Here is a 19,020-nt window from a genome sequence, read left to right as displayed (position 1 = left end):
TTTACAATATTACCACCCTCCAAAAGTTACCAACTTTACGATATAACCAATATCAAAATGTTACATACTTTACGCTATTATCATGACCCTCCAAAAGCTCGAGCTTCTCAAGATCTTTTTACCTTTTGAACTTGAACAAAGAATTAATTCATCCCGAAGAGATTCTATGGTACACTGCCTAAATTTGGTATGTAACTTTCGTTCCACATTTTTAGAAAACTATATTTTACCAGTATTAAGGTTTACATTTGTTGGTTAAGATTTTTTTCTATACCATGGGTACCATTTTGTACACTTTTGTATATAGCCGGCGATGTAGCATATTTATCATATATATTCCACTGTTACTTTAATTTTCTAGTCACTATCTTATCAGACTTTTGAGTTCAAACTTCTTAATTAGGTAAAAATTGGTCATTTCTCAGGGAAAACAAATCTGATCATATTAGATTATCAGAATGGCTTTTCTTGTTACATGATTTTAGAGACAAACATTACAACCTTTAACACAGTAGAATTTATTGCCAACATACTGAGGTATTACTGTCAAAGATGTGTATATTACTTGCCATTTTTCTCACCTATAAAATGATACCGACAACCATCATATAATTATAACCTTATGCCTTCACAAACAGATACATACACATACGATAAAGGTTTATGATACTTCAGTTTAACAAACTATTATTTTGACTTTTTAATATTATAAGTGAAAATGCAGGTTTTATTATATGGAGCATATAATTACCAGTAAGTGATTTCTTTTTAATTTATGGCTATAGTGGATATCCAAGGATAAAATACTATTTTATTGTAAACCAAAATGGCTTCAATTTAATGTATAGGAGTATACTTTTAAATAGACCAAATCATGAAAATAGCATACATTATGACTGCGATACTTTGTGACATATTTAATACCATAAGTTACAACTTTGTGACACAAAAAAATGGATTTCTTAGGCATACATCTACAGTCAAACCTGTGTTAACGGGCACCTCTATATAGCGGGCACCTGTCTATAACGGGCACTTTCAATTCCCCCCGTCAAGTTTTACTCTTTATTGAACCTCTATATAGCGGGACCTGCTCAACGCGGGCAGCGGGCACCTTATTCTCAGCAAAAATATAAACAAACTTGTTTATAACGGGCACAAAAGTCGAGGCTAATTTCCCCTTGGAAAATCAGTAGACCATAATATCTTGATCAATGGTACTGTAAAAACATCGCCATTCACCGAGACACAGGTAAGCTCTGGAAGTCAATCGAGCGTGTCTGTATGTTTGTTGAATAGGTACATATAAATACATGTACTAACCGTGATTGTGGCATATAAGTCTGTATATATTGTCCCGAGGCAGTGTGTTTGCGGGTGAAAACCCACAAAAGGTATTTTCAGTGGTCTTTTTATTGATTACATCTCCGACTGCAGAGCACACTTCCTAACGCAATGGCGACTGTGACGCGGCCTTCACCTTCATCTTGAAGCGAGTAATTATTTGATAAATGATTTGTCTGAATAAACGTATGCATGTTGTGTGTTTTTAAGTTTTATTCAGTAATTAAAAGTTACAGTAGGAATCTGATAGTATTTGATACATAAATATAGTTTGAGACAAATAAAACAAATCCCACGGGATCCGGATATCGTTCAATTATCGAGAACGAGGTTGTTTACTGAAACTAGGAAGTGATCAGTGATCTGCAGTTCACCAATTGATGCAAGATGTCGACGAAACGGCGAGTCGCTTTAACCCACGAGCAACGATTGCAAGTCATCAGAGAATCGGAGAAATTTCATACTAGTTCTCGCAAAATTGCCGAGAAGTATGGTGTTGGCAAAACTCAAATCGATAGGATTTTAAAACGAAAATCGGAAAACCTCGCTGATCTGGAGGACAATGTTGCCCCCGAGAGGAAACGACAAAGGCGGCCTACGGGCAATGAGGAAATAAATAACCTTGTGTGGGAATTTTTTAAAGACGCTTCCTCGCGCCGTGTTAATCTTAGTGGGCCACTGTTAAAACAAAAGGCACTGGATTTTGCATCAGACTTTGGTAACACTACATTCAAGGCTTCAAATGGATGGTTGGATTCGTTTAAATCACGGCATAATATTGTGTTTGGAACAATGAGCGGGGAAAGAGGGGATGTAGATAACTGATCAATGAGTAGTGTTTTATGTAACATTTTACATTAGCATTATCTTAAGTTTGGTAAATGTTTTACAGAATTGTTACTGTTTTTTAATCAAATGTAATTTTTATGTTGAGCAATAGTATAAAATGGTGCTGTATATATGTATTTATTTAATACTGTAATAAAATGTGAACCTTATTTTATAGCTTGTTATACTTTATAAAGGGCTACTGGTGATCAAATTTCACAGTATGAATGGAACCTCTATATAAAGGGCACCTGTCTATAAAGGGCACTTTTGTTGCTTCCCTTGGATGGCCTTTATAGACAGGTTTGACTGTATATATATATATTCTACATGTAATATGTGTAAATTGTCTAACGCTCATCTAAACAGCACCTAGACGAGGAGTTACCACAACTGACTGGCCTATCAACGAGGAGCGACCACAACAAACTTGGCCTACAGGGAATTGACACAACACACACATACACTCATGGGTATATAATTTCAAACTATCACCAGATTTCAGGTTCGAAAATTAAAAACAGCAAATGAAAAAAAATTGCAAAAATTTATTCATATTTATTATTTAGATATTTTTAGTTCTAGATTTCCATTTTTGAAATATAATCTCGGTATAAATTTTTAATTTTTTATAAATCTCTTCAAGTCATTGTTTCCAAACTGGTTTTTGTTCACGTCATATTTTATGCAGGTCAAACGTGAAATTCTAATAAAAGACAAAATGAAAAAGACCCAACTCTGGTACACTGCATGTCTAACCCTTGTTTTATAAAATCTCCACTCCATATCAAGATAAAAACACACTAAATTATCTCAAATCTAAATTATTAACTGTTCATTCTAGACAATGGCACAATTTTAATATTAAAAATTTCTCGTGAAATTCACTTTTAATTTTTAATACTTATATGTTTAAATATCAAATGCTACCTTCCAAAATTAATATGGTTTTTGACATAAAAAAATATCTTTTACTTTATTATTATAAATACACTATAATCAAACAATTCAGATTTTTATTCAAATTACTGATATTTTTGTGGATACTTCTAATTTCTACTCATGAATAAAGTCAAAATTACCCTCACGAAAAATCTCTTGGAAAGGAAAGCAAAGTAATTGTATAGATTTTTCGATTAAAAGTGAATGTTACAATACAACAAAATGTCTTTTAATCATGCATTCTTTTTAAAAAAAAAATTGACAGTCCATGAATATGTGATGTGGTTATATTATAGAACAAGGATATGACATTCATATACAAATATGTACCGATCACATATACACATTCCAGAAATACCGGGATTCACAGTACACTCACAACCCTCTAACATACCAATTTTATACATGGTAATAATAAGTCTACAAAACAAAAACGCTTGGAACCAATGGATTTGCATGAGGTATGTTCCGTCTGATTATTTACAATGAGAACAAGATTTGTACACATTGCAAGCTTTAAAACAACATTGGCTATACAAAATTGTATGATACAATTCAGTACACAAAACAGGAGATGGGAAATCAGTCTAAAAGCCATGTAAGATATATACTATTAAGGTTTCCATAAACGAACATTGCCATTTTAAAACTCAGATGCATTACTGAGCACCTATACTTAATAAATAAAATGGTGAATATATGTTTAGCTCTCTGACAAGAGATTTTTTACACCATCAAGTTTGTTGCAGTTAATTTTGGTAATACCTATTTTATCTTTTATTTTTTCTTAATAATAGCATAACTTATACCAAAACATTTGAAACTGATTGAAGTTTTATATGTGAGGAGAGGGAAACAGGCAGTTATTAGTCAGGATTTGGAATTCTGGTTCCTTAAAGCTATTACTTTGCATTTATTTTTCTTCATTTTAGTTGATAAAGAAGAAATCTGCAACTGTGGATAATTTTGTAAAATCCTTTCCTGACATTTAGACTACAGTAGTTTTAGGACAAGCAGTATCAATAATTTACCCGTTTCATTTCATTCTCCATTTTTTGTCATCAATGTACACAAAAACATATCAATGTATACAAATAATAATAAATGTCTGTGGCCTACAGTGGTCACAATAGTACCCACCCCTCCTGGGTGGCTCACAAGGTATAAAGCTTTGGCTTGTTACACAAATCACAGAAACTTGAATACAGTATTTTGAATCCTTCACGCTGTTGAACATTGGCATTCAGAATCCTTAGCACTGTCGACCATCCTGAATTCTTCATGCTGTTGAACATCAGCATTCTGAATCATTCACACTGTTAGAACGTCCTGATGTCACTATTATGCTGATGGGTACATTCTTGTCAACACACAAACTACTACACATCCACTGTTTTCCCATCTAAGGATTTTAAAGTGCCATTTTGTGTGACGCCATTCGCTTTTGAATGCGAAGACGAGTGCGAACGTCTGTGCTTTGGTGGAATGACAGGGGGGATTTTGTCGATGGCTCCATTGCTTGTCCGATGAGTACCACCAACCACTAACACTTCTCTATAATTGTTATGATGATTAGAATCCATTGCCATGTTTCGTGGCAGCGACAGTTTATTATTAGCACACACCTGACAGTCATGAGTATTGAGTAGAGATGGGTTGTGGTGGTTATATGGATTGGGTATATTTGGCACCACATGTGGCGGCATTCCTGACACCAAATGTGGTGGAGTTGGTGATGGTGATTTCATAACATGATGACACACTGCAAAATGTAATGAAAACATGTCAGAAATAAACACACAAATGAAAATGTGTCAATATAATGATTTTCAATTCAAGGAATGTATTAACTGATCCTCTATTATAAGAAAGCAAACAGTAATATGGTCATTTTAGAGAATTATAAACTATTGATAATTTTTACTTTAGAATGTAATTTGTTGCCATTAATTTTCACTGCATAACATTATAATATTTTACCTGTAGAATTGCTTGGTACTGGGATGGGAGAATTATTATGTACAGGGGACGTACAGCGACAATTACAAATATTGTGTTGACTATCACAAACAGCATCTTCAACTTGGTAATCTGTAATATAGAAAAGACAGGATTAGTTTATATCAAAACATCCCCTCTCCTACACACTGTCTCCTCTCCTACACACTATCTCCTCTCCTACGCACTGACTCCTCTCCTACGCACTGTCTCCTCTCCTACACACTGTCTCCTCTCCTACACACTGTCTCCTCTCCTACACACTGTCTCCTCTCCTACACACTATCTCTCCTCTCCTACACACTATCTCTCCTCTCCTACACACTGTCTCCTCTCCTACACACTGTCTCCTCTCCTACACACTGTCTCCTCTCCTACACACTGTCTCCTCTCCTACACACCGTCTCCTCTCCTACGCACTGTCTCCTCTCCTACACACTGTCTCCTCTCCTACACACTGTCTCCTCTCCTACACACTGTCTCCTCTCCTACACACTATCTCCTCTCCTACACACTATCTCTCCTCTCCTACACACTATCTCCTCTCCTACACACTGTCTCCTCTCCTACACACTGTCTCCTCTCCTACACACTATCTCCTCTCCTACACACTATCTCCTCTCCTACACACCGTCTCCTCTCCTACGCACTGTCTCCTCTCCTACACACTGTCTCCTCTCCTACACACTGTCTCCTCTCCTACACACTGTCTCCTCTCCTACACACTGTCTCCTCTCCTACACACTGTCTCCTCTCCTACACACTGTCTCCTCTCCTACGCACTGTCTCCTCTCCTACGCACTGTCTCCTCTCCTACACACTGTCTCCTCTCCTACAAACTGTCTCCTCTCCTACACACTATCTCCTCTCCTACACACTATCTCCTCTCCTACACACTATCTCTCCTCTCCTACAAACTGTCTCCTCTCCTACACACTGTCTCCTCTCCTACACACTGTCTCCTCTCCTACAAACTGTCTCCTCTCCTACACACTGTCTCCTCTCCTACACACTGTCTCCTCTCCTACACACTGTCTCCTCTCCTACAAACTGTCTCCTCTCCTACACACTGTCTCCTCTCCTACACACTGTCTCCTCTCCTACACACTATCTCCTCTCCTACGCACTGTCTCCTCTCCTATGCACTGTCTCCTCTCCTACACACTATCTCCTCTCCTATGCACTGTCTCCTCTCCTACACACTGTCTCCTCTCCTATGCACTGTCTCCTCTCCTACACACTGTCTCCTCTCCTACGCACTGTCTCCTCTCCTACACACTATCTCTCCTCTCCTACACACTATCTCCTCTCCTACGCACTGACTCCTCTCCTACACACTATCTCTCCTCTCCTACACACTATCTCCTCTCCTACGCACTGTCTCCTCTCCTACACACTATCTCCTCTCCTACACACTGTCTCCTCTCCTACACACTGTCTCCTCTCCTACACACTATCCCCTCTCCTACACACTGTCTCCTCTCCTACACACTATCTCCTCTCCTACACACTGTCTCCTCTCCTACACTATCCCCTCTCCTACACACTATCCCCTCTCCTACACACTATCTCCTCTCCTACGCACTGTCTCCTCTCCTACACACTGTCTCCTCTCCTACACACTATCTCCTCTCCTACACACTGTCTCCTCTCCTACACACTATCTCCTCTCCTACGCACTGTCTCCTCTCCTACACACTGTCTCCTCTCCTACACACTATCTCTCCTCTCCTACACACTGTCTCCTCTCCTACACACTGTCTCCTCTCCTACACACTGTCTCCTCTCCTACACACTGTCTCCTCTCCTACGCACTGACTCCTCTCCTACACACTATCTCTCCTCTCCTACACACTATCTCCTCTCCTACGCACTGTCTCCTCTCCTACACACTGTCTCCTCTCCTACACACTGTCTCCTCTCCTACACACTATCTCTCCTCTCCTACACACTATCTCCTCTCCTACACACTATCTCCTCTCCTACGCACTGTCTCCTCTCCTACACACTGTCTCCTCTCCTACACACTGTCTCCTCTCCTACACACTGTCTCCTCTCCTACACACTGTCTCCTCTCCTACACACTATCTCTCCTCTCCTACACACTGTCTCCTCTCCTACACACTGTCTCCTCTCCTACACACTATCTCCTCTCCTACACACCGTCTCCTCTCCTACAAACTGTCTCCTCTCCTACACACTGTCTCCTCTCCTACACACTATCTCCTCTCCTACGCACTGTCTCCTCTCCTACACACTGTCTCCTCTCCTACACACTGTCTCCTCTCCTACACACTATCTCCTCTCCTACACACTGTCTCCTCTCCTACACACTGTCTCCTCTCCTACACACTGTCTCCTCTCCTACACACTATCTCCTCTCCTACACACTGTCTCCTCTCCTACAAACTGTCTCACTTGTCCACACAATCAACACATCTCCAATACACACACAAAACAAAGTCACACCTGACACACAATCAACACATCTCCAATACACACACAAAACACTGTATCATCTGTCAACAACTCAATGCATCCCCTCATTTGTCTACAAACTCACTGACATGTATACCCTAGCTGTGTCATCCAAAAGGCCCCATTTCAAAAACACTCAACTCTGTCACAGATTCTGGGTATCAACAACCAATTTTTAGGTAGCCAGCTTGGGCTGTATTAAAGTATTTTCTACTGTACATACCAATACAGAAACCTGCAATACACATTAGGGCTTTTCCAGTAAATCATCTACCCCACCCCAGGACGCCAGGTTTGGTTAAGGGGTACCACCTATAGAATTTATTCAATAAATTACATAGCAGTAATAGGAAGGCAATCCAACCATGTATAGAAGTGATTTATTGTGGAGTCCTGAGGTCAGGTAGATACAGTGTGTAAAGAATGTCCTAATTACCTAATAATATATAAACAAAAGTAACTTCAAATTATTTAGACTTATACCTGGAGGGGCAATGAATATATATTAAGTAAGTATCTATATAAGGTTAGTGTCTTCTATTCCACAATTTGCAGAATGCAGGGTACCGAGTGGTTGTTGCAGAAATATCATTGGAATGTTACTTATGACTTCCTGGAACTTAGGAGTTGTGAAAGTAACCCTTACCTATGCCAGGGTGCGTGGCTCCTGGAGGTTGCGGCTGGGATCCATGGTGAATCGGCATACCACTCTGTTGTGGACTATTGTATAATGAGTGTCTGTAATTAGCACTGTGACAATTTTGTCTATCACCATTCGCCTGACACTGATCACACCCTTCACAATGACCAACCCCACTCACGTTCGGGGTGGTCAACACCCGCGACGAAGACAACGTGTCGTGGTTAGTGGGTACAGGGTGGAAAGTCCGCAGGGTATGCTGTTCACTGGCACGTGTACTGTTTGTACTGTGTGAACTTTTTAAAGAGTCTGTTTCATCACTGTTTGGATAATGCAAACTTGACACACTGTTTTCTGATGGAAAGAGAAAAGAGAGAAATTTGAATGATATTTCATTTAATTTCATAATTTGCCAAAAACATCAATAATGAGTATTTTTTTCCCCTAAACCATCACTGAAGAGTATCATTTGCCAAAAAACCACCATAAAAATCATTGTTATTTCAATTTAAGGTCTTTATTTTTTATCGTTACTCCATATTTTCTGTCATTTTCACTTGCACGGAAAATCACACTTAACATTAACAATAAGATCAGCCATTTTTTAGGGGCATGAAAGCTTGATAGAAAACTTTAATGTGACAGTAGAGTGCCATACCTGGTGAGTCAGACCCCAGCTGATGTTCTCCTAGTGTAAGAGGCACCGACTGTTGATGATCCTCCTCATCCACATCACTGGGAAATATGGCTGCTCTTGCAGCCCGAAATCGCCCCGATGACGACTCATACCCAGACTCTTTCATCTGGTAGTCGTGGTATTGAAAGTTTGGAGTGGTCATCGGGACTGGTTGAGTGAAGCTGCCCTCCTTATCAGAGGATGTATACCCTGAGCTGGGTATTTCTCCCGGGAGGGTGGTTTCATCTGTCGGAGTAGCACTGTACATTTCATGTCGCTTCCTCGTCTGGTAGATGATAATTACCCACACCAATGATGTCCCCACCACACAGCAGACAACAGCGATGATGATGATTCCTGTTGTTGTTGATTCATCGCTTGGACCATTGTTTCCATTCTGACTGCCTTTTACTTCTGTGACGATGCCACGGTTCTTGGGGATTACACGTAGATTGGTGAACCCGGTCTCTTTACCAAGAGTATTGGACATGACACATGTATAACGTCCATGATCGCTCCTCTCAGTCTGTACAATTATTAGGAGCTGGTTACCCGCGGTAAAGAAGTAGCGCTGACTTTCTTTTAAAGGCTGGCCATTTTTAAGCCAAGAGAGACTTGGAGTTGGACTCCCTGCAGCCATACACTCCAACACAGCTGTATCCCCCACTGAGGTCACCTTAACAGTCTCCATAGGCTTCACGAACGTTGGTGATTCTAAAGTACAAATTAAACATTTTTTTTCAACATCTTGTACATTATAGTTTGATCATATAACTACCATATGTTTCATCCAGTCACTTAAAAAAAAAAGAAATTGGTAAAATCTTACTAAAGTCTTCAATATCTGCTGGCAGGGAAACAAGGGCACAAAACATAGAATGTTGTTTCCATTAACACTTAAAATACCTACCCAATACTCTCAGTGTTGCATTGGCACTGATCATGCCAGCATCATTCTTGGCTGTACAGCTGTATACCCCCTCATCCTTCCTGTTCACCTCCACAATAAAGAACACATCATCAGCCGTCATTACGTGGACTCTCCTCTCCCTGGCTGCAGGGAAGTCATCGCCATCCTTGTTCCATTTGATTATAGGGTTGGGCTGACCTGTTGCTGCACACTGGAGGCGGGCTGTGTGTCCCGCCTTAACCGTCACGTCCAGAGGGGTCTTTACAAACTTGGGGAATACTGTAAAACAAGCATTTTCATCTATAACATTCCATTTCAACTACAGGTATACTGTCAACAGAAGCAACATTAAATTTTAACTTCAGCTTATGATCACCTGGGAAATAAAAGACATAACAAAATTCAAACTACTTCTATAGCTACTTCATTTCAATTTGTATTAAAAGAAAAATGTCTTACTTAGAAATTCAAAGTAGAAAAGAACTTTACATGGAAGTGTGGTGTTCAGTGTAATAAGAGTCTCTATAATACAGCATTTCAGATACAATTCAACTATCTATGTCTTGGAAGGCCTGACTAGAGAACACAGTATACTACAGTTGGCCTGACTGAGAACAGTGTCGGATACAATTCAACTATCTATGTCTACGGAAGGCCTGACTATCTAGAGAACACAGTATACTACAGTTGGCCTGACTGAGAACAGTGTCGGATACAATTCAACTATCTATGTCTTGGAAGGCCTGACTATCTAGAGAACACAGTATACTACAGTTGGCCTGACTGAGAAGGGAGTATGTACCATGGACACGGATGTCGGACTTGTTTGAGTAGGCTGAGCCAAACTCGTTGGATATGATACACTGGTAGAGCCCCATGTCCGAGTCCTGTATGCGGGTAAGATGGAGGCGAGAGGTGTAATTGTAGATATCTCCATCCGCACGAACAAAGTTCTCCACATTCTTGTCCATCAACAGCTGCACATAGAAAACATACACATACAAATTATAGGCACTACAGAAATTAATGTAGAAATAATGGACTTTTTTGGAACAATACTAGTAGTATTACATGTATATAAAGATATTTGCTTGTTTTGAAGCAGACTATAAGGCAAAAATATTGAAATGACAAACAGTAAATAATGTACTGATTATAAAAAGATCAATGTGTATTCATATTCAACAGCATTACAAAAATGCTCCAAGAGTTTTCTCAGAATCAAAAATATGCACAATTCATGAAAGTTCAAATAAATCTATAAGTAGGCATATAAGCATTCAGTTAATGAAAACAAAGCATTATATGTGTGATAAAGATTTCTTAGTTGTGCTTCAAAAATAAGTTGGCTTGAAGATGGTATATTTTAAAATGGAACAAGTCTGTTCACAAGCAGGTGAAGGCTTACAATGTTATTCTTTTTCCAGCTGAACTGTGTGTGTGACTGCATGGTACTGTTGGCACTACAATTGAGGGTAATGTTCTGTCCCTTCAGTGCTATCTGGGATACCGGACTCACTGTGATCACTGGCTGTAGGAAATCACCCTCTGTAGAAGACAGAATACCACAAAAATTACAAAAAGGAAAGCATTTACACACTTAAACAGACCATATATCTTAGAGCTTGATTTGCTTTATTAAATGGACTCTATATTTGAATTTATTTTTCTTCAATTTGACACCAGGAAACATAAATATGACATTTTGAAAATATTGCATAAAGAAGCAGTAAATATGTACATTAGATGTTAACTACCATCAATAGACAAGACAAAGAGCTACTCCAGTAAAATCATTTAACATTTCACACAAGATAGTGTTGCAAGAATTTTATTGTGTTTATTTATCAGTTTTCAGCTGCTTCCTTCTAATTATCTTGCTGTGTCTCACTCAAAACTAGGTTCTAGTTAAGATGACCTTGACCCTTCCTAGCTGACATGACATTGACTGGATACGTACCACACTTAAACTCTTGTGGGTCTATGGTATAGATATTTTTGCCCCTAAGTTTGGCAGGATGGGCACATACAGCTGTAACTGTGCTCTGGAATCCCTTCTCCTCTAGCCACTTAGGCAGCCATGACAGTTGACAATCACACAGTAGACTTGATGAATTAAATGACCTGAAAGTACAAAAAAACATAGAAGTTACAACTCTTGTACAACCTCTGGGAAATACATAGAGATGAGAAGCCTCAAACCAACAACAACAAAAAAACAGCCAACACAAGGAAATTTGAACTATTAAAACCACATGGGATTTTCTAATGTAATTAACTATCAAATAATGATCTGTAAAAGAGAGAAAAAACCTTGCAAAAACAACCAATTGGCTGCATTTAGAGCATTGGTGGAGAAGCTTAATGGTAACCTAGAGGAATCAATCGATTGGAAAATGAGCATGGAAAAAAGCAACAGTGAGAAATTGTGGATCACATCGAGCCCATGGGGTATTGTATATTGAAGGAATTAAAAGATCTACAAATGAGAGAAAAACTTAAATTTAGGAAATTGAGAGCTTTAGAAAAGTTTTGGTATTAATTGTCAAACGGTGGCTGTCTCATCAAAGGTTAATGGGACATTAAGCGCCCTATTTAATATGTATCAATCACTGAGACGTATTCGTATGCTGCTGCATGTACCAATTACCATGGCATTACACCCCAGTCAAATTAACAACAGCACCAGCAAACTTAATCAACTCAAAGGTTTTCTCCTCCTAGGCCTGGCGATTAACATGTTTTTAATCACATTAAAATCTACTACTCTCAATCATTTTGCCACCAGGCTGTGTATTTTTGGGTCTTAAGGCAGATAGATTGCACAAGCATTTCTAGAATTATATGGCTAACTATTTAACGAGTAGTAATAAACCACTCATTGTTTTGTCTTTCATGCATTTCAATAAGAAGCAAATAGTATTAAAAGTCATTAATGACCGAGAACTAGGGAAGAATGGGTGAATTATACCGTCTCACTCCATACATCATCATTGTGTTAGAGATAAATTGTACTCCTCTCGGGAAGCAAGAAGGGGGAAAAGAAAAATTCTAATTGTTCCTTTGAATCTTGACAAATAGTAAGAACTTTTGAGCTGAAGAAAATCTGTAAGCCGTGATCCTTGAGAGCCAAAAATGTTCAATGTTATTTACTTTGATATAATTGAAAAAAAATAACAGCACTTAATTTTGAAACAGAAATCACTTCCCTAGTCGAGGTATATATGTGCTCAATTTTTTAGCACAATGAGATTTTCTAATGCACAAAAACCAGCAGATAATGACATTTATTAGCATGCGGGCACTTAAACTACCAGGCATCATGTTTAGTGTGATGTCGGAAAAAAAATAAGCATTTTAATTAATGTGAATAAGATCTTCTTGAGATTTAAAAGTAAAAAAAAACAACAATGTTTTGTCAACTTAGGAAATAAAACAAAAAGGAATATGATTCAGTTGATAAATTCCTGTATAAAAACCATGTTAATGCTGTGGTAAAGATCCTTACAATTGTGTGAGCTGAGTCATGACCCTGAGTGCGTCACGCTGGATGGAGGCGATGGGGTTGTTCTGCAGGTTCAGTCGGACTACTTGGCTGAGGCCGCTGAATGCATTCTGGGCAATCGACTTGATCTTATTATTCTCCAGGCCTAGCTTGGTAAGCGCAGTTAGACCAGTGAATGCTCCGTTCATGTCCTCAATCGTCCAAGAGATGGCATTATTGTTCAACTCCCTGTTAAGTCACAAGGGTAAAATTATGTGGGATTTTTCTTTAACATATCACACATATTTTATTCCCCCCAGAAAAGATAAATGGGCTGCCAGGGTTAAGAAGCCCCGGGGTCAGCCCCTAGCACAATAGGTGTCCTCACTCAGAAGGGCTCTCTAAATTATGTTATATTTCCATATTACAATATGTGCTCAAATGCATATTATGCCAATCTCACTTTTATCCAAGACATTGTAGTAGATCAATTTCGCAATTCAATTTGAGAACAGAGGTTCAAAAAGGTCAAACACACAGGTTTTGGAATTATGATGTCTGGAGTTTATCTATTTCTATGCAAAATATGAATTAAATAATTTTCCTACCCTTACATCAGAATACAATATTCCCATGAATAGCTCAGTTTTAGTCAACTACTGCATACTTACAGAAGTTCAAGGCTCTGCAGGTCACGAAAAGCTCCATCCTCTATGTTTGAAATATGGTTGTCACTGAGGTAGAGGGAGCGCAGATTGTTCAGTTCTGAGAATGACCCTCGGGTGATGGAGGTCAGACGGTTATTGGTTAAGTCACTACAAAGAAAACGAGATAATTTTACTTAATGTGTGTCCATCATATAATGTCAGGATTCTTAACTTTCAATTCATCTTCTGTTCATCAATATTTTCTCTATTCCTTATAAGGGTTTTATCTTTTAATGTCAATTAAAAACCTGGAATCTTTTATTTCATTAGATTCCTATGCATTTGGTCTACCAAAAATTGTCAACCTACACCAAGATACAAATCCAACTATAAGCTACTTTTGATACAGAAACAACCCCACATCATTTGGAGACTTGCTATAAAAGGGCCTTATACAGGACTTGTGCAGGTCTAAGTACAAGGGCTTACAGAAGAGTCTACAATTTCAACATATGCCTATATACACATAGGAGACAAATGACTGATCATGACTCTCCTTTAAGTCTACAGGTACAAGGCCTATAGGGCCTGCTGCAAGTCTATTGCTAGAACCAGGTAAATACAGGTGACATCTTGGTAAGCACAGGACTATGAGCGGCCTAGAGAAAGCTTATATACAGAAGAGGTATATGTTTCTACAAAGCTTTACCAATAAAGCCTCCTGTGACAGGGTAGGATCCCTTTACCTGTACACATACACAGTAGAAACAGAGACCCATTGTACCAGTACGAGGACAGGGTATACCTGGCCAGCGTTGGGCCAGGTGTGGGGCTGATTATATCTATCAATTGTTTCTGTGGTCACGCACCAAAGCCTTCTATAGCCATACTAAATACACCATGTATATAAATTACCCTGTAGTAGTAAACATAGATTCTTCTTATTCACTAAGGTCCTGAATGTTTGTCAATATAATACTGGACATTTTACTTGCATACAAATTACTTTACATACATGTACATTCATCTTAGCTTTCCACAGTCTCTAGATCTCTCTCACATTTTTTTTATTCTGGAATTTCTGTAGAATATATACCCTAATAAAATGCCTTTGTCTTACACAATTTATTTCATAACACATTGATTAATTTAATCTCTGGTGAATAAATGATAAGTATTTTCAGTGGCTTTATCAGCATTAATTATAAGAAGTTCCTGTATATTCTGTTATTACACATTGTCTAACACTACATAGAACCGCTACAGCAATCCTATGTAACAAACAGAATCCTCAGGCCAGCCACCTAACCTCTTCCATTCCCCATGATTCAAGTCCTTATCAAAATCATATAATACTCCCAATAATTTTACTATTAGTAGAGCAGGAGTTATGCCCCCATAACATCAGCCAAGGTATACAAGATTGAGTGTAAGATCACGAATTCAATTATTTACAAGATTGCCTGCACCTGATAGTGCATACACTGTATATAGGTATGAAACACCTCGATATATCTCCAGTCCCCCTTCCTGGACTTGGTCCAAAGCTTCCTCTCCCTCCCTCCGGATACATGTACCTCCTCATTACCCCGAACAGATGGTCCCCCTGTATCACCACCCCTATCTACACTGTTTGATATGAAAAACAGATCATTTCATTAAGGCAGTGTATTCTACACCTATTCCGCCTAACAAGCCCGACAAATTTACCAGATTTCCATAAATGTTACAGTATCTAATTCCTCTCTACAAATAAAACTCCACCAAAACAGAAGTCTGCTACCCTATCCTGTTCTGATAAGATGAAATTGTGTAACTCTGCAGCTGTTTTGATGGGCTCCACACTGCTCTCCCAACCCTCAGCTGGGTTATATACAGCCATTCAGCTGTTCCTCACATTCACCATGTTTTTATACATTATAATTTAACCCATCATCTTCCTTCCTCTCCTTTTCTGTATATCCACTCACCTCTGTGCCTCTAACTATTTGTGTTTATGTTGGCTTTGATAAAACCTTACATAATTTTAATTGTTTCCTACTGTTTTGAAACATGGAGATTTCTTTTCATTCCTTCACTTTTCACCACATGTAATATTCGGCGAGATAGGTATGTATATGTAGGTAGTTAATTTTTACACATTCTTCAATAGTTATTTGACTGCTTACTTTTGAAGTTGAATAACACATTTACACTATCCTTTCCAATCATATTGCTTCTAACTTTATGACCTTTTACCAAAATGGCATCTTCTATTTGTCACAAACATTTGAACTATCAAAGCATTTCATTGTTAACATATCTATCTACTTAAATTAATTTTTGATGTAATTTTTTTTTTTATTTCCACAAGGAGAGAAAAAGGGTGTTTGATGCCCTATTACATAACACCTCGGCCTAAGTACCGCTTATAACAGACGGAATCTATGCCTTTTATATTAATGAATACCATTGTCTGCTTCTTACAGAGAAAGCCCCATAGACATAAACATGGCAGAGCCGTGTACATAACATTCACACATACTTGAGAAGCCAGGCAGATAGTTGTGTTCAGTAGCACCAGCCAATTAGCTTGTGTATCATCTCTATCTACCCTTACAACCAAATCCAATGGCAGTGGTCGATGCAATTTCATCCATGCAATAAGCAGACAAAGTATTTATGATCGACCAGATTACATCCATACATGTTAAAATGCTATATAAGATTGTGTAATACATAGTTAGGAGAAGTGCTCGGGCCTCACTATTGTATGTAATGTGTTACGGCAACATATACATCATCCCAAGTGTCCCTAAACTTATGTGCCTCTCTCCCTATCCCGATCCCCGCTTGCCCGCCCATGAGCCCATCAATCGTGGACAGATTCCCTTCCCTCCCTTGTATGGGACGGTAAAGTTGCCTGCGCAAGCCTATTCCAACAATCGTTTGATATCCAAACCAAGCAATAGTTAAATAGATCCATCTATTAATATAATTGCACGATATATAAGTATATTCCATAATTCTATTTCTTGGTCTTTATTTTTCACTTAATAAAATGTTGTTTTTTTAATAAGATAAATTTTTGACAAGTTCACAATGTAATTGAGGAGAATTCAGATGGCAGTGTTAAGCTAACTGAGTTTGAGCTGAAATAGCTAGAGCCAGCGTAGTGGTTAACGTTTTACAGTCTGCAGAATACTGTTTCTGATCTGGGTTGTGAATGTATTGATTTGCAGTTTTCCATTTCCATCGGGATTACAGCATTACATGATATAGCTAAAGACCTGAGACCTCAGGTACAGTGTTAGTGTTTGAACAATACATCAAGCTGTTTAACCCATCCCAGTCTCAACTAGCCCAATACTCTTACACTATTAACAACACATTTGCCCTTTTCATTCAAATTGTGTCTTGCATATGAAGAGGTATTTATCCATTATTCCGCTATAATTGGCTGGTACTCACTATCAGTATGATATGGTATACTAGGGAATTCAGCCGAGAAAACTTATGAGAATTTTATTGTATTTGAAAATTAACAGAGCTGTTTTATGAGTACTGTTAGGCATTTATAATGAAGAGGTGTTTTGTACGACAACATTACACTGCCGGTTTGTGTGAATGTATGTGATGCACACACCTTCTTAGCTGCATATAATGTATATCTCCAGGTTCTAATGTAACATAAAATGTTGTATCCCTTCGCTTATTTTTTATTTCATTTTTAATTTGATATGTATGCAGTAAAACTTTCTAAAGACGAACAGGATTGATATGAATTTCTGCTTATTAAAAAATAAATTAAAGTCCCAAATTCAGCTCAACCTTATATACATTTTAAAATTGTATAATTAATTTTGTATATAATGAAATAAATCCCTTGGAAATCATTATAAACAAGTTTTACTGTATACAATTTTCATTCTCTTCCATGTAAGCATTATCTATTTCCATAAGATTGTGATATAAAACGCTCATTGGAAATTACATTCATCCACTTAATTATGAGGGAGGACATACACAAAAAAAGTGTTGTGTAGTTGATCAAGCTTTACATGGACAGCTGTAGAAAGCTAGTCACTGCCAACTACCATAAGATAGTCTTGTACTCAATAATACCTTACAAACACCAGTGAAACCCTGCTCCAGTAAGAAAACAAATTTGTCAGCTAAAAATCCCCAATTCATTTGGTACATAGGAACATAAGATAACTGCCTGCTAAATAAACCCAGCCGATGCAGTGAAACCCTCCCTAGAAGCTCCAAAGGGGAGGGGGAAAAGAAAACAAATTGTCAGTTAAAAATCCCTCAATTCCTTTGGTATCCAAATCTAGTTCTATCTTGCTGTAATGCCAATCTCATCTCCAGGAAACAGCACAAATAAACATGTGCTCCAAACTTACAGCGTGCCTCCCTCCAGTTCAACCCCAATGCATACACATGTACCATTTCCTCACTGCCAAATTCATGCAGAATTTCTGAATTTTATTACCACAGTAGAAAGACGGAGGGAAGTTTTTTCTCCTTCTAAATACACATAAAAGCTGTAAAAGCTTGAATTCTCCTAATTGTGGCATGAGCCTGGTTACCCCACACCTGCTTACTATTTCTAATAGCTGAGGAATCGTAGCCCATCGAGGAGGGATTACAGACAAGATGTTACAGCCATTTAAACCCGGTCCCCTCCCCTCAATCCTTTCTCCCTTTTAACCCTTTCTCCTTCCTTATTTGCCAATACCTACTCTTGGGCTATTTCCTAAATTCCATCCTAAAATCCTCTCTAGTCTGTGGTTCTCCCTGACCTAAATATTTACCCACCCCTCTAGTGAGCCCCAAACTTACACCTGTCCTCCATCAGAACCCAATGGTGCCATTCTCTCCAGAATCAAATCAGAAACACTCTACTATATTTCACAAAAATATAATACTTCAAGTTATCTTTTTCTTTACATGAAAAAAATGATGCTAAACCATTAAAAACAATTTGTAACTATGTCAATTTCAATGAAATAAATTCCTTCAAATAAACCGGTGCAAAATAAAATTACTTTTGAAGATGTCAATAATCCTGCTGATACAAATGGATTT

General features: G+C 38.3%; 2 protein-coding genes across 2 annotated transcripts in view; one reads left to right on the top strand and one right to left on the bottom strand.

The window, feature by feature from the left end:
• The first annotated feature begins 1,731 nt into the window (after nucleotides 1-1,731).
• LOC117331154 (tigger transposable element-derived protein 4-like) lies at nucleotides 1,732-2,169 on the top strand. The gene has a single exon (XM_033889750.1). The coding sequence runs from the start codon at nucleotides 1,732-1,734 to the stop codon at nucleotides 2,167-2,169; it is 438 nt and encodes a 145-aa protein (XP_033745641.1).
• A 1,194-nt stretch (nucleotides 2,170-3,363) lies between these two features.
• The window catches only part of LOC117330417 (leucine-rich repeats and immunoglobulin-like domains protein 2), a 45,087-nt gene continuing 29,430 nt past the window's right edge, over nucleotides 3,364-19,020 (bottom strand). Inside the window, exons 10-19 of the mRNA XM_033888691.1 lie at nucleotides 13,972-14,115; nucleotides 13,325-13,549; nucleotides 11,777-11,940; nucleotides 11,225-11,364; nucleotides 10,619-10,793; nucleotides 9,817-10,095; nucleotides 8,889-9,620; nucleotides 8,237-8,584; nucleotides 5,095-5,205; nucleotides 3,364-4,876 (exon numbers count right to left, since the gene is read on the bottom strand). Coding sequence (XP_033744582.1) covers nucleotides 4,494-4,876; nucleotides 5,095-5,205; nucleotides 8,237-8,584; nucleotides 8,889-9,620; nucleotides 9,817-10,095; nucleotides 10,619-10,793; nucleotides 11,225-11,364; nucleotides 11,777-11,940; nucleotides 13,325-13,549; nucleotides 13,972-14,115 — 2,701 coding nt within the window. The 3' untranslated portion in view covers nucleotides 3,364-4,493. The remainder of the gene's footprint in view (nucleotides 4,877-5,094; nucleotides 5,206-8,236; nucleotides 8,585-8,888; nucleotides 9,621-9,816; nucleotides 10,096-10,618; nucleotides 10,794-11,224; nucleotides 11,365-11,776; nucleotides 11,941-13,324; nucleotides 13,550-13,971; nucleotides 14,116-19,020) is intronic.

The sequence above is a fragment of the Pecten maximus genome, chromosome 7, assembly GCF_902652985.1.
Source record: "Pecten maximus chromosome 7, xPecMax1.1, whole genome shotgun sequence".
Classification (NCBI taxonomy): domain Eukaryota; kingdom Metazoa; phylum Mollusca; class Bivalvia; order Pectinida; family Pectinidae; genus Pecten; species Pecten maximus.
The sequence above is the reverse complement of the archived record's forward strand: the minus strand, read 5'-3'. Positions and strand labels throughout refer to the sequence as shown.

Coding starts and splice junctions, on each gene's coding strand:
- LOC117331154 (XM_033889750.1), top strand. CDS start 1,732: ATGTCGACGAAACGGCGAGTCGCTTTAACCCACGAGCAACGATTGCAA.